At 32.8% G+C, this 13589-nt stretch overlaps 2 protein-coding genes across 2 annotated transcripts; one reads left to right on the forward strand and one right to left on the reverse strand.

Moving 5' to 3' along the window:
* The first annotated feature begins 5877 nt into the window (after positions 1-5877).
* LOC107058991 (uncharacterized) lies at positions 5878-6384 on the forward strand. Its single transcript, XM_015305305.1, has one exon. The coding sequence runs from the start codon at positions 5878-5880 to the stop codon at positions 6382-6384; it is 507 nt and encodes a 168-aa protein (XP_015160791.1).
* A 3707-nt stretch (positions 6385-10091) lies between these two features.
* On the reverse strand, positions 10092-12059 carry LOC107058992 (uncharacterized serine-rich protein C215.13-like). Its single transcript, XM_015305306.1, has one exon. It carries the CDS (start codon positions 11814-11816, stop codon positions 10338-10340), a length of 1479 nt encoding a protein of 492 aa, XP_015160792.1. The 5' UTR covers positions 11817-12059; the 3' UTR covers positions 10092-10337.
* Between the last annotated feature and the right edge of the window lie 1530 nt (positions 12060-13589).

The following is a 13589-nucleotide window of genomic DNA, read 5'->3' on the forward strand; positions in this document are numbered from 1 at the left end:
CTACAATTCATGCATAACATCAAACACTTTCTACAATTCCTCTACAAAGTTTTCCGAATCCTCAAGGACACTTGAACCGGTGAAGTTTGGAGGATTTATCCTTAAGAACTCACGGATCCTAGAAGTATCAGCCACTCCATGTCAATTCTCTCTTGGTTGTCCAGTTTGGTTGGTCACAACTTGGCTCAACATTCGAATAGCTTCCCGAAACTCAGCATTGGTGACCTCTCCTTGGGGTTGCACTTTAGGTGCATTAGGTACCCCTTGTTCCTTAACATTTCTCCTAGCAGGACGACCTCAGACAGCTCTTCGTGGAGGCATGATCTGAAAGATACGCGCAAACACAAGTTAGAAAGAAACTTTTATAGAGATGAACTCTATCACACAAAAAGAGTATGAAAGAAGTGAGATAGTTTCTAAATATTGCAGCCTTCTAATTATAGATGTGGCGCGCTTCATACCGATAACTAGGACTCTACAGACACGGCTTCATAGACACCCTAGGACTCTACAGACACGGCTTCATAGACACCCTAGGACTCTACAGACACGGCTTCATAGACACCCTAGGACTCTACAGACACGGCTTCATAGACACCCTAGGACTCTTGAACTTTGTGTTATGATACCAAATTTTTCACTCCTCGAGCCTACACCCTGGGAGGGACTGACACTCGAGAACCATTGTTGGCCCCAAGCGAATCCTTGGCCTTGCTTACTACTCAACGGAAAACTTTACTCAATATATAAAAGAACTTAAAGATAAACTCATGTAATAAACTAAGAATGTTGTAAAGGGAACATTCAACTGGCCAAAGAGGCAACTCAATTCTTATAACAAAACAACTGAACAAGACTAATGAACTTATAATGTCTAACTACCTATCAAACCTGTAATAACTGAGATGGACGTCGGGACAAGACCCACGACATATTAATAAGGCTAGAATGATAAAGCAAATAAAAGGGATCCTCTGGAAGTAAGTAGGCTCACCAACAACTCTAAAGCTCAATTGGATCAACGAAGCGCTGTATGTTAATCCTGGTTACCTGTATCTGCATCATAAAAGATGCAGGCCAAATGGCGTCAGTAAATGGAATGTATGAGCATGTGAAGGGAATTCTAAAATAAGACATAAGCTTGGAAAGTGAACTAAAGGAACTTACCTGGTCTCAACTCAACTCAACTCATTTCAATATAAAGCCATAATATAAATGCAATATAAAGAAAAGCTTTAAAACATGTAGATAACAACTCAGTGTACTGAAAAATACAACAATAACTTGGTTTGTATATGAAAATACAAGTAACTGTGTGTATATAAGAATACAAAATATCTATGTGGAAATTTCTCTAATCGACAACCATCACTATGAGCTATGTGATGATACAACGTCTTGCCTCACGCTGCCAGGGCCATCTTATACCTTTCGGGGGTATAGAACCTACTACTAAGTGGATCCGCTAGTCTATGCTAAAAACATTAAGGAAATATCTAAAAAGTATGACCCTTTTCTACCCATGTTGGCTACACGATTTATGGAGACTTTGAATTATCTGAACTCAAACTCGTTCCCACTTTGGTGCTCAATACTACTCTTACAATGTAGCTAGCTCATATGTTTAAAAATATAACTCTTTCTGTGGTTTGAGATTATTACTCAAAAACTGGATCAAAAGCTCTCTTGGATATCGGTGTTTCCTCTTTTGTTTAAATGTGAAAAAATTTACTTTTTGGAATCTTTTGAAGAAAATGAATTTCACTCTTACTCTTACTCAACTCAATGCTCAAGTCTTAAAACAAGTGTAAAACATTTGTAAAAGACTTTTGAAAATACTTTAAGAACTCTCTAGACTTGACTCTTAACTTTCCTTGAATTTGAATTATGAATTCAAGGTTATGATTTGTGATAGGAAAGATATCGTGATTATTAAGAGTGTTTTTAGATAGTTAATCATGAGAAAAGGTAAAAAAACATTGTATGGGAACAAGTCCGCGATGCGGAGGTAAATTTAAAAATTTGATCGCGAAATTTTTTTGAAACAGTGGAGTCCGCGACCTATCCGCGAGAAAAAAATTTCACTGGGGAGCAAGTCCGCGTCGCGGACTTGCGTGCCATTTTCTGTCCGACTTTATCCTTTCTCGTTTTCTAACCCTAATTCGCCTAGAATCGAATAGTTTCTTCCCCAATCACTTAGATTCGAATACCCAACAGTAGTACACAAGAATCTACTCTAAAACAACCTTAAAAATCATACGATTATCTCAAGAACTCATCAAAACCACAACAATCAAGATTATGAAAGAAACTTCAATGAAACTCATCAAGAACTCCCATCCTTTACTTTCAAGAACGAAATTACAAATAATCATGATTGGCGTGTGGGTGAATGAACCCAACGCTATGTGAACTCACATACCTCTTACGGATCAAACCCCTGGCGAAAATCCGCAAGAAAACCTTTGATTTTGCAAGAACTTGATGATCGCCTTGACCTTTCTCCTCTTTTCTCCTCTTGAACTCTTTCCTCTAAAACTCTTGCATAATTTAGGATTGCGTAAACTGAACCAAATCAGTTTAGACCCAAATTAATTACTAAAATGAATTAAGTCTGATAGGGTAAGGAAAAGACCAAAATACCCTTCTTAAATTCAGGTAAGTTTCCTTATCTGAATAGCCCAACTTCAAACAGGCGTATCTCCATCATACGAGCTCAAAATTTAGCAAACTCGGTGGCGTTAGAAAGAGGATTACAAGACCTTTCATTTGATATCTTATAGGCCACCTAACTCATCCTGTAGTGAAAGTTATGGTCGTTTGAAGTTGACCCAAAACTCATACTTAGCATAATTTGCCAAAATTTTCAAATTTTTCTTTTTCCAAAAATAGGTTATTTCTAATTTTAGTTATTTTAAGGTGGGATGTTACATTATAGCCCGTTTGAGTTGGCTTAAAAGAATTAGCTTTTAAGTCAAAAATAAAAAGTCAAATATAAATGACCTTTAAGTCAAAATCTAAAAAGTAGGGGAGACCTACCTTTGGTTCCAAACTTATTTTAAGTTATTTTAAAACTTATTTTAAATTATTATTTTTACATTGTCAAACACTTTTAGACTTACTTTAAGTCATTATTGTCTTATTTTTAGTTATTTTTATATTTGTCAAACACTTCCAAAAGTCAAAATACCATTTAATTCCTTTTTCTTAATCTTAACATGTTTTCTAAACAAGTAAAGAATACAAGCAGGTTCTAATGCAAACCTTCATTAAAATTCATACAAAACAAAAGAATGATTCATAGGCCAAGAATTACCGTCTAGAATTTATATTTATGTAACTATCTCATTGTTAGGGGTTCAGAACCCTAGCTGGTGGTTAATTTTCTATAGAGAATGCAAAGACTGAATTGTATTGTAGATAAGAGAAAGATATGCTTACAATGATCAAGAAGAAAAAAGAAACAAGAACCAAAAGAGTAACTTCAATAATCAACAATGGTCGAAATTTCCAATGTTTTGTTTTGGCACACAACACTCTAAGGCCTCATTTGTTTTCATTAAGATTAAGACCTCTGAATCTGAATACATGTCTGAACATTTAGATTTGCATTAACAGATAGGTGTCTAGATCTGAATACACATCTGAATATTAAGATGCGGTCTCCAAATCTGAACACTGAATGATTATTGTTTTTTTCAGTATCTGAATGTGTATATGAAATCAAACATTATGCTAATAAAATATTATAAAAAATTCATTTCAACAAAAAATATTACTTTTTGATTAAAAAAATATCATAATCGTCAAGCATAACATAAAAAAAATCACGAATAAAAAGTATTTTATAGGCACAATATAATATCAAAAGTTCAATAACTTTGATAAATACTAGTTGAAAAATAATAAATAAGGTATCACATTATCAATGCCTAACATATATTTTGGCTAATTAGAAAAACTAAAGAATTCTTATCTTTTTTCCGATAACCTTAATCGAATTCTCTAACTTGTGAACCTCTAACGTCATTCATGCTTTTTTGTAGTGGACACTTTCACAAAATATACTAACATATGTATTGTATAATAACTCTTCCCATCCAAGTCCATCTAATTTTTCCATATATTCTTCAAATGTAGGTGCACTATTTTTTTAATCAATAACTCCAGAGCAGTAATCATCTTCTCATCAATTTACAATTCAGACGAATAAGTTTTTTTTCTTTCCCAAAACTTTTTTTTCCGTTGAAACTAAGATTGGGATGGATAATTATTAAGAGCTCCATTATTTTTGTCACCAACTAGTTCAACAACAATAATATATTAGTGTTTATCTCACAAACAAATTTGATGATCAAAGAGTCTCAATAAAATTATTGGCCTAAGCAAAATTCTAATAAGAGACCTCAAATATGTATACATAGTTATTATTTTTAATTATGAATAGTAATTTTTTTCACTCAAAAACCTTGATGAACATCAATACATGAAAAATATTATTGCAACAAGTGTTCTTGACAAACATCAATACACCCTAAGAAACTTATTAATATAAAAAAATACTTGTAAAGATTATGAAAATTTACCCATTCAGGAGGAAAACATTGGCGTTTGATTGAGAAAAGAGAGGAAGAAAGTTTGTAGTTATGAGAGCAAAAGTCACGCAAAGACCGAGAGAGGCGATACAATATTATTTTATAACTTATTAAATACGTCTGAATGGTGTTAAGACTCTCCTGCAGAGCTGATCCGTTCAGACCTTTTCATGTCCATTAAGAGGCTTTTTGAAAAAAAAGAAACAAATGGACTTAATGGGCTGAATCAGAATCATTCAGATTCAGACCTAAAAACCAAACACACTGAATGGACTGAATCTAAATGATTAAGATTCAGACCTCTATTAAGTGCAAACAAATGAGGCCTAAGACTCAAATGAAACCAGAAAACTGAATATTTCAGCATTCCTAATAAACTTTTATAATTAGGTATTTATAGTATCTAAAATTTCAAATAAAATAGTTGCATCCTTTGTTGTGGTCGCAATAAAATTGCGACATCGAATATTCTGCTTTATTTAGGCTATCACCAAATGTCATGCTTCACTTTCTTTCTTATTGTCAACATTTTCCTCCAAATATGTAAGGCATCAAATGAGTGCTAATTGGCGCTAAAAATACATATATAGCGGCAATTGAGCTATTGTCGTTAATTAATTGCCGCTAAAGATTATTTTTGATGTAGTGAGTCAATCTTAAAACTATGAAAAATTAAAGTTGATTTTTCGGAGGTACAAAAAATATCTTAGATATTTAGTAGAACTTTCTAGAATTTTGTAGAGTAAATATCTTTGATATTTATACTTAGGAAAAATCTAGTTGTTCTAGATAATTAGATATTTATATTAAAGTATAGAAATATCTAGATTCTTGTTATATAGTTAGAAGATAAGGATATCTAGATACTTCTTGTAAATGTATCTAGAATAATTTCTAGAAGCATCCCTATGCAAGTATAAATAGAGGTGACATTAGACATTTGTAAACATCCCAAACAAAGACAATTCAAGAGTCTAGTTCTCCTTTCTAATTTCCTCTTATTTAGTTGAATCTTCTGATCTTAATTAACGATCTTGGGCTAGCAGGAAGGCTTCCCGAATTATATTTTTCTTTTGCTATTCTCTACATGGTATTAGAGTCATAGCCATAGGTTGGCTTGTGGGTATTATTTCAAGATCAGATTAGAGGTAGATTCAACTAGTTTGTCTATATGGATTTTAGCGACCGTGTCAATGGACTGGGATGGAGCTGTTGAATCAGTCAAATTACAAGGTATGGAAAACATATATGGAATCATACCTTGTGGGCGAGGATTTGTGGGATGTTGTTAACGAGGGGTAACACAAATTTTCCTGATGACGGATCGGAAAATATCAGTGCATACAAGAAGTGGAAGCAGATTAATGCGAAGGCGGAGTTCATTCTGAAGAGGACAATCTCCTTTGATTTATTCGATCATATTATAAAGTGTAAATCAGCTCATGAAATATGGAGAACCCTCGATCGCTTGTTCAACAAGAAGAATGAAGCTCGGCTGCAAATATTGGAGAATGAATTGGCTAACACCACTCAAGGTAACATTTCTATCGCCGAGTACTTTTTGAAGATTAAGAACTTATGTTCCGAGATATCTTTGTTGAATTCGGAAGAGGCTATCTCTGAAGCACGATTGAGAAAAATTATCATTCGTGGTTTGAAACCTGAATATATTCCATTTGTGACGTCCATTCAAAGATGGGCTCAACAACCATCTTTGGAGGAATTTGAGAATTTTTTGTCGTCACAAGAGTTACTAGACAAACAGTTGGCTGGTGTATTCGTCAAATAGGAAGAAAGAAATGCTCTTGTAGCAGACAAGATGAACTTCAAAGGAAAAGTAAGAGATATGCCGTACTCTAGATCCTCATGTGGTTCAAGCTGGCCTGGAGAAAAAGAAGAGTCTTCTAACTATTATGGTAAGAAGCCTCTTAGATGCTATAGATGTGGTAAAATAGGAAACATAAAAAGATATTGTCGAGCCAAGAAGAGTAACATGACTCAAATTGAGAAAGCTACAGAAGAAGAAGACTAGGAAAGTGCTTCTTAGCTGAGGCTCGAGCAATAAATGTCATGGCTTCCATCAACTTTGAAAAAGACTGGATTGAAGATTCAAAATATAATGCAGTCGATCACGTAGAGAAATAAGACACTGATGTCATCGATATGAAGCAAGAAACTCTTGAAGATGTTCATACTAGTGATGTGGTAGCTTTTATCGAAGAAATCAAAGAAGTAACTCCTGAACATGCAATGTTTAAAAGTATGTATCTCGATGGTGACCTTCACAGAGAAAGCATTGATGGACATATATTGGAGGTTGAAGTCTCTAGTCAATCATCTGTCATATCGAGGTCAGTAACTGGCTTAGATCGAACATTGGAAACAAATGGAGAAAATGATGACCAAATAAATGAAGAAGTTGATTTTGAAGTTTCAAAGACAAATGATATGATTTTTGAAAACTCTGAAGCTTCCAAAAAATCTATCGAGGAGATCATAAGAGAATATGGCAATGGATCCGATGTTGGTATTGAGACTTCACACGAAATTGACAATATTTCACTGGATAATATAATTGTTGAGAAGTTAAGAGAAAGAGGGAGTTTGAGAACTCAACAAGGAGATAATCTACATGGATCAACTGATGGTGAGAAATCTTTATCATTTGAAGAAGGAAGAGGAGTCCGGAAGAAAATGCTAAGAGTTTCACCGAGATGTGGCTCAAAGCTTCGTTGAGCTCTTCCACGACAAGTGTGGGGTAGTTTCCAAAAAATCACTTTAAGGGGGAGTGTGAAAAATTAAAGTTGATTTTTTGGAGGTACAAAAAATATCTTAGATATTTAGTAGAACTTTCTAGAATTTTGTAGAGTAAATATCTTTGATATTTATACTTAGGAAAAATCTAGTTATTCTAGATAATTAGATGTTTATATTAAAGTATAGAAATATCTAGATTCTTGTTACATAGTTAGAAGATAAGAATATCTAGATATTTCTTGTAGATGTATCTAGAATAATTTCTAGAAGCATCCCTATGCAAGTATAAATAGGGGTGACATTAGACATTTGTAAACACCCAAAAAACAACCCAAGAACAACCCAAACAAAAACAATTCAAGAGTCTTCTTCCATAAATAAGTTCTCCCTTCTAGCTTCCTCTTCCTTAGTTGAATCTTCCGATCTTAGTTAACGATCTTGGGATAACAGAAGGGTTCCCCAATTATACTTTTCTTCTGCTATTCTCTACAAAAAAACATTTTAAGATTAAGATTCAAAATTATATGTTTAAATATAAATTTTAAATTAAGTTTGTTTGGATACGTAAGAAAAGAATTATAGTTTAGAAATAAGATATTAAAATATTCTAAGACGTTGCATTGATAGATCACATATATCTATGTTCCTTTTATAAATAAATAATTGTGAATACAAACTTTCAAATACATATCATTTTATAAAGATCCACTAGTCAATACTAGCAATAATCATTTATTTTTTAATATAATTGCTCAGATGGCACAAATAATTTATTCACGTTGAGCATAATTCTTTTTTTGCAAAAACTAAATAAGTATTTTTTTTTCCCTTGAATATAAAATTATGAATTAAGTTTTATATTTTAAAATAAAATAAAATAAAATCATGATTTAGAATTCTAAATCATTGAAAAATTTTGAATTTGAAATTATGATTCAAAATTACATATTTAAACATAAATTTAAAATCATAATTTTATATTACATGTCAAAACTGATTCCGTTTTCTAAATATAGTCACCGACACCATGCGTTGGAACTGTCGGTTGCCTTGATGCCCTTCACAAATTGAGAATTATTAATCACTATCCAATATTCTATTTAACTACTGAAATCTTTCCCTCATTAGTCTCTTAACCTTTATTTGATCAAAACTTCTATTTTCTATTTAATCACTCTCATGGCATGTGGCTGTCACATTATAGAATAAGACCACTTGCTACGTAATTATTATGCCATAAGTACACACTATGTATTCAACTTCTAGGAGAATTGGACCATTTATAAACTGAAAAACGATTAATTCCATTAAGATTTGTGTTCTATTCATCAGTACCAAGTATGTCTTAAGCTAATAAATTCAACTTAGTGAAATATTTATATACAAAATAGTAAAAAATAATTGTTTTTAAAGATTAGTTTTTATAAATTAACAAATAATATGGGACAGACAAAGTACAAAGGGCAAACATTTTTATAGCAATGATTGTTACATGGGATTCTCTTGTTACTTTCAGCCAGAAAGATTAAACTTAATTTCTATCACATGCAATTTTCTTTCATCATATTATTATTACATCATACTACCATACTCCATTTTAATTGTTATAATTTTCTTTTTTAAAATCAAATTATAAAGACTTTGATTAACATTTTATGATGTATTTTTTTGGGATAGCGGTCTAAAAAATACCTCAACTTTGGTCGGATTTGCTGTTGCGATACTAAAACTTTCATGAGGACCCTATTACCTCCGTAGACTATTTAATACCGTATTTTAAACATATATATTTGCCCACGTGGACATAAAAAATAATGCAAAATTATAAATAGTAATGTGTCCATGTGGGCACATATATAGCTTTAAAATACACTATTAAATAGTTCAGGGGATAAAAAATACGGTATTAAATAGTCTAGAGAGGTAATAGGGTCCTTCTGAAAAGTTTAGTATCGCAACAGCAAATCCGACCAAAGTTGGGGTATTTTTCAGACCCTTATCCCTATTTTTTTCATCATATTGATATATAAAAAATTGCAATGTATAGTACTTTTCATATAATTTTTGAATATCTAATTTTTTCTTAAAATATCAAATTAATGTAATTTAATTTAACTTTGAAAATTAGTCAAATTGACTTTCGAGAAGCGCAATATACTAATTTATAACGTACGTCAATTATGCATTTTCTCCCTCCAACTTCTAAGCTACTATCTCTTGCCATCTTTTCTACTTCATTTGTCTTGTATTAATCATTCACTTTCTTTTTTACTCTTTTCGTCCAATAATACTTGTCCACCATTGAATTTACACACTTTTTAACAAACTATATATATATGAGTGTAATTTTACCATATTACCTTTTGAATATAATAAATATAATATCTTGAAAAATATATAATTAATGATAAGGGTTAATTAAGAACTAAGTATAAAATTATTCATTAATTTTATAAAGTGAACAAATATTATTGGATATCCCAAAATAGTATAGTGGATAACTATTATTGAACGGTGAGAATACTTGCTTGATATATTTAATGCGTCTTATTGATCAATATCAAGTATACATTAAACTAATAACGTAGACGTGTAATACGGGACGGATGGAGTAATACCATTAATATATGATGTAGACCAATCCCGAGATGACATGACATTGTAAATCAAATTATTAATGCACTCACACATAAATTCAACACATGAAATGAGAATTATAAGAAAATAGTCCATCTAGAATGATGTAAAGGAAGTACTTTTTTATGTAAAAGAAAAGCATGAAATGAATTCCATAATTTATTAGTTATAAATAAAATCTTAATAAATTACAAATTGCAACAAATATATATATTAAAAAAAGAAAAGATAAAAATGTAGGACAATGAAAATCTTCTTTTCTCCCCCCCCTTTTTTTTTTTGCCATATGGGGGGGTAAGAAACTATAGACCATTAATTAAGTAAGAAAAAAAAAGATAAACAAATTTTTTAGCTCTTTTTCTCAACTTCACCACCTTCTACTAAATAAGCTTTCTTCCTTCTATCAGCACTACTTGAGATGCAAATCACAAGAAAAAATGTGGCATAAATTGCATGAACTCTCCAGCTAGTTTTAGGTGGTTGATGGAGCACAGCTCTATGAAACACTGTCATGTAATAATGAAGCCCAACAGCAAAGCCCACAATTGTTTGAGCCAGGCCTATGAGTTTTGTTGTTGGCCCAGTTTCAGTGGAAAACACTAAGATGAGATACATGAGGAGCATCAAAAGGTACAACACATAAGCAAGAGTTTGCAATAGCTGTAAGCAAATGTAGGTGGATTGTGCTGTAGCATAGAAGAATTTCAATGGTTCTAAGCCAGTGACTAAAGAGGAGAGGCAGAGGATGGAGAAGTAAATGGAGAGGTAAACTTGGATGAAGATTAGGAGTTTTTGGAGAGAGAAATAGGCTTTGATTTTGTTGAAAATGAGAGAGACTAGAATGAGAGGGATTAAAATGAATGCAAATGAGATTAGAGAGGCAATTGTTGGTGCATATTTGTTTCCAACATAGGGTTTGAAGTTTTTGGTGATTTCTTTGTTTGCTTTGTTGAGGTAAACTTGTGAGGTTTTGGAAATTTTCTCCAAATCTGGCAAAAAGGTTTCATGGAATTTGGAGGGCAAGTCTCTGAATTCAGAAATCATGTCATCATCTTCATTTTCTAGCCAGCTGTACTGTGATTTTTTCTGGGTTGTCTCTGGTTTCTTGACTGCAGGGGTTTGGGTTTTAGTAATTGGGGTTTTGGATTTGGACTCACTGGTGTCTTTTTTCAATTGGGTTTTAATGGTTTTGGCTGTTTTGTCTGTTGGCTGGATTTTACTAATTGGGGTTTTTGATTTGGACTGATTGATGCCTTTTTCCAATTGGGATTTAGTTGATTTGATTGTTTTGTTCTTGGGAGAAGAACTTGAGCTGATTTTGGGTAGATCTGAAGGCTTCTTGATGGTGGAAGAAGTGATTTTGGTTGAATTTGAGGACTTGGAGGGTGTGAGATTGAGCTTCTGAAGCTGGGATTTGAAAGTAAGTTTCTCTGATTTGGTAATGGTAGAACTAGGCTTGGTTTGTGATTCAGAAAAGGAAAGTTTTGATTTTGAAAGCTTGGTTTGGTTCTTGGTAGAACCAAAACTAGAAGAAGAAGAAGAAGAAGTCTTGATTTGCTTGGTTTGATTCTTAGAAGAGCTATTGGTTGATTTGATGAGTTTGGTTTGGTTCTTGGAAGTAGAAAGTGAAGTTGGATTTGTGGTGATTTTCTTCTTAATTGGCTTTGAATCATTGTCTAGCTCCAACATTCTTCTGCTTCTAACATTATTATTGTGAGGTTGGAGTTCACTATGTGCAGGAATGAATGAAAGAGTGAATAACACAAAAACAAGACATAGTACTAAAAGTACCTTAGTAAAGCTGCAGGAATGTAGAAGTGGAGCCATATGTACTGACTCACTCACTCACTCTTGTTCTGAAGAAGATCTAATGAGGATTCTCCAAGATTGGATCTGAATTTTAGACAAGATGATAAGTGGAGAAGGGAAGCATTAAAAAGAGTGATAGAAATGTAGGACTTTTTAGTGTGTGTGAAAAGGGGAAGTTGAAGCAAGGTAAGGAGACTTTAATGCCAAAGTAGAGGCTGTGAGATATGTCACATGGAGCAAACAGACAAGCACAGTATCCCTGTACTACGCGCTTTACCTATCTAGTAACTAATATACTAAACCAATCTAAGTTGTGGTGTAATGATAAATTATTTCATTATTAATTAGATGTCTCGAGTCTGAATCTTAAATATGGAGAAAATCATGTTAGAAGAGTGACTCCTGAATAAGCCATGCAGTGTGCGATTCACATGTAGATGAGCTTCAATAAGTGCTCCAGACATGGGGGTAAAAAAAAAAACCAGTGTACTACAATAGTCTTTTTTTATTTCTTTCACTCCAAAACACTGTTTCCTAAATGTAGGCAGGCAGCAATTGCAATGAAAATAATTCTTCCTGTTATTAAGCTGCACAAGGCAAAAGTGAACAAATAGTCTACTCTAAAACTATAACTAGATAAGAATTGATGTAGACTAGAATTGAGCTACAATTTTTGATGGACTAGTGTAGTTGAAAGTTAGATACACATAAAGGACATTCAATTTATAGTAGTAAAACTTATTTTTCTAAATCACATAATTGCCAAATTATCACTTTTTCGTGCTATATTATTCAGGCCAATTTTCGTCTGATTTCACTGGAATAACAACTATTTAATTAAAAGAATATATTATTTTAAAGTGAGAATTTTATAACCCCAAATGGATTATCCATATATACCAAAAAAAAAAACCAACCCATCCGATTAAAAGAACCAACTCAAATTCTTTAAAAAGTTTGTAAAAAGGGAATATTGAATAAATTTTGTTCATTCATATTCATAGAAGTAGTCAACAATCGGCTATTAACCGTTTAAGTATTACAGAACATTATTTTGGAAGCAAAGTTTTTGAAATTTAACATATAGAACTAGGCATTATGTATTACACTTCCTTTACGATGTTTCGAATTTGACATTATCATGCGAAATCAAAAGATTATGGATAGACTAACGGTAAAGAAATTGGGTCAGGATTTTTATTTTGGAAAGTGACTTAAAAATTCTAGGATAGACCAATCTCACATAAAATCTAAACAAGGTGAGATCTAGGACAATCCGGGAATGAATGAGGTTGTATGTCTACGCTTGGATCAAAATTCCTAATAGCTAAGACATAAGTGAATCCATAAGGCATTTCAAGATTGAATTCAGGTGAGTAAAACTTCCAGTATTGATCTTGGCGTGAAAGGGTTAGTATAGAATGTCAAGTTTCAGAGGTGTGTTGCGAACTGTGGGCTTTGGGAAGGATTTTACGAGTCTCTGACTCCATGTAAGCCGCTAGAGTGGGTGTCACACCACTATAACGGGATAAATTAATTCTCACTATAGCGGATGGGCCATATTGGTAATGTTGCTATAGCGGGGTTAGTTGGGGTTATGCAGAAAATTCTCAAAAACCTCTTATTTTCTACAACTTCGTTCTTGGAATTGGAAAGGGCAATTTAGGATAGTTTCCTTCAATTTTTTCACCAATCTCTTTGGTAAAGGTAAGTTAATTACTTCCCTCAACTCAGTGGCGGACCTATGTTGCACATTATGGGTGCTTAAGCACCCATTGCCTTTTGTGACAA

Source organism: Solanum tuberosum, unplaced genomic scaffold, assembly GCF_000226075.1.
Source record: "Solanum tuberosum cultivar DM 1-3 516 R44 unplaced genomic scaffold, SolTub_3.0 scf00748, whole genome shotgun sequence".
NCBI classification, from domain to species: domain Eukaryota; kingdom Viridiplantae; phylum Streptophyta; class Magnoliopsida; order Solanales; family Solanaceae; genus Solanum; species Solanum tuberosum.